Raw genomic sequence first — 1,163 nt, 5'->3', positions numbered from 1 at the left:
CCTCCCCCCTCCTCCGCCGTCCCCGCAGCCGCGATCGGCGCCCGCCCCGACCCGGCCTGGTCCGGCGCCCTCCTCTCCGCCCTCGCCGCCCGCCCCTCCCTCCGGCACGCCCTGTCGCTCGGCCAGACCACCGCCCTCGCGGCCGCCGCGGCCGACCTGCGGCTGGCGCTCGACGCCGGCCTGCTGACCACCCTCTCCTTCAAAGCCGTGATCGCCACTGAGACGGCCGGCGCCGAGGCGGCCGCGGCGGCCGCGGCCGCGCTCATGCGGGCCGGCGCCGCGCCAGTACTGTGGTGCGGTGTCTTGCAGAGCGCGCTGTCACAGGAGCTGCTCGACCCCAGGCCCTCGGAGCGGCCGCTGCCGCCGCGCGCTGCGGCTATTGCAGCGGTCGTGCTCGCGGCGCTGGCTGACGTGGCGGACTGCGGCGGCCGCGAGGAGGGTCTGGGCGAGTGGCTGGCGCAGGCGGCGGAGGGGGCGGGCGCGTGGGTGCGCGGCGGCGGGTTCGGGGACGCGTCGGCGGTGGCGGCGGCGCTCGCGCGGCTGGGGGCGCCGCTGGAGGCGGGGCGCTGGGGCGAGGCGCTCGCCGCACGGGTGGGCGGCGGTGTTGCGTCTGGCCGAGGCGGATCCATCGCGCTTATCGGGCAGCGCCGAAGGATGGCGCTCTTTCCAGCCGAGGGGCCCGTTATCAGAGAGCGCGCGGGGGACTGCCAATAGACTTGGATTGGACAGACCCAACCCTTGGTCCAACCAGCACGCGATGACGTCACCCTCGCCGCCGAAACCTGTCCTTTTCTTCTCCTCACAATGCATACTCGCACTCCCTTGCAGGCCTCCGGCCCAGACGCCGTGGCCGCGCCCGCCCACCAGCTCGCCGATGCCGTATTTGCGCTCGCCGCCGCCCGCCGCACGCCGCCAGACGCGCTCGCTAACGCGCTGGTGATAAAGACGCAGGGCCGGCTGCGTGCGGGGGCACTGCCGCCCGGCGCCCTCGCGCGTGCGGCGTGGGCGCTGGCGGCGGGGGGCGGCGGGAAGGCGCACAGGAAGTGGCTCGAGGAGGCGGCGGCGGCGGTGTGCGACGCCGCGGCTGGGGGGGCGCTGGCGTGGGGCGACCTGTACAGGGTGCTGGCTGCGGCGCCGCTGTGGCAGGGCGGCGCCCCGCCGGC

General features: G+C 76.9%; 1 protein-coding gene across 1 annotated transcript in view; it reads left to right on the top strand.

The window, feature by feature from the left end:
* Nucleotides 1-264: 264 nt before the first annotated feature.
* The window catches only part of MNEG_15315 (hypothetical protein), a gene marked incomplete at both ends in the record, with an annotated part of 3,281 nt that continues 2,382 nt past the window's right edge, over nt 265-1,163 (top strand). Inside the window, one exon of the mRNA XM_014036214.1 lies at nt 265-591. Within this exon, the coding sequence (XP_013891668.1) occupies nt 265-591 (327 nt within the window). The remainder of the gene's footprint in view (nt 592-1,163) is intronic.

This window comes from Monoraphidium neglectum (genome assembly GCF_000611645.1).
Source record: "Monoraphidium neglectum strain SAG 48.87 unplaced genomic scaffold scaffold05218, whole genome shotgun sequence".
Taxonomy (NCBI): Eukaryota; Viridiplantae; Chlorophyta; class Chlorophyceae; order Sphaeropleales; family Selenastraceae; genus Monoraphidium; species Monoraphidium neglectum.
This window is presented reverse-complemented; position numbering and strand designations above follow the sequence as displayed.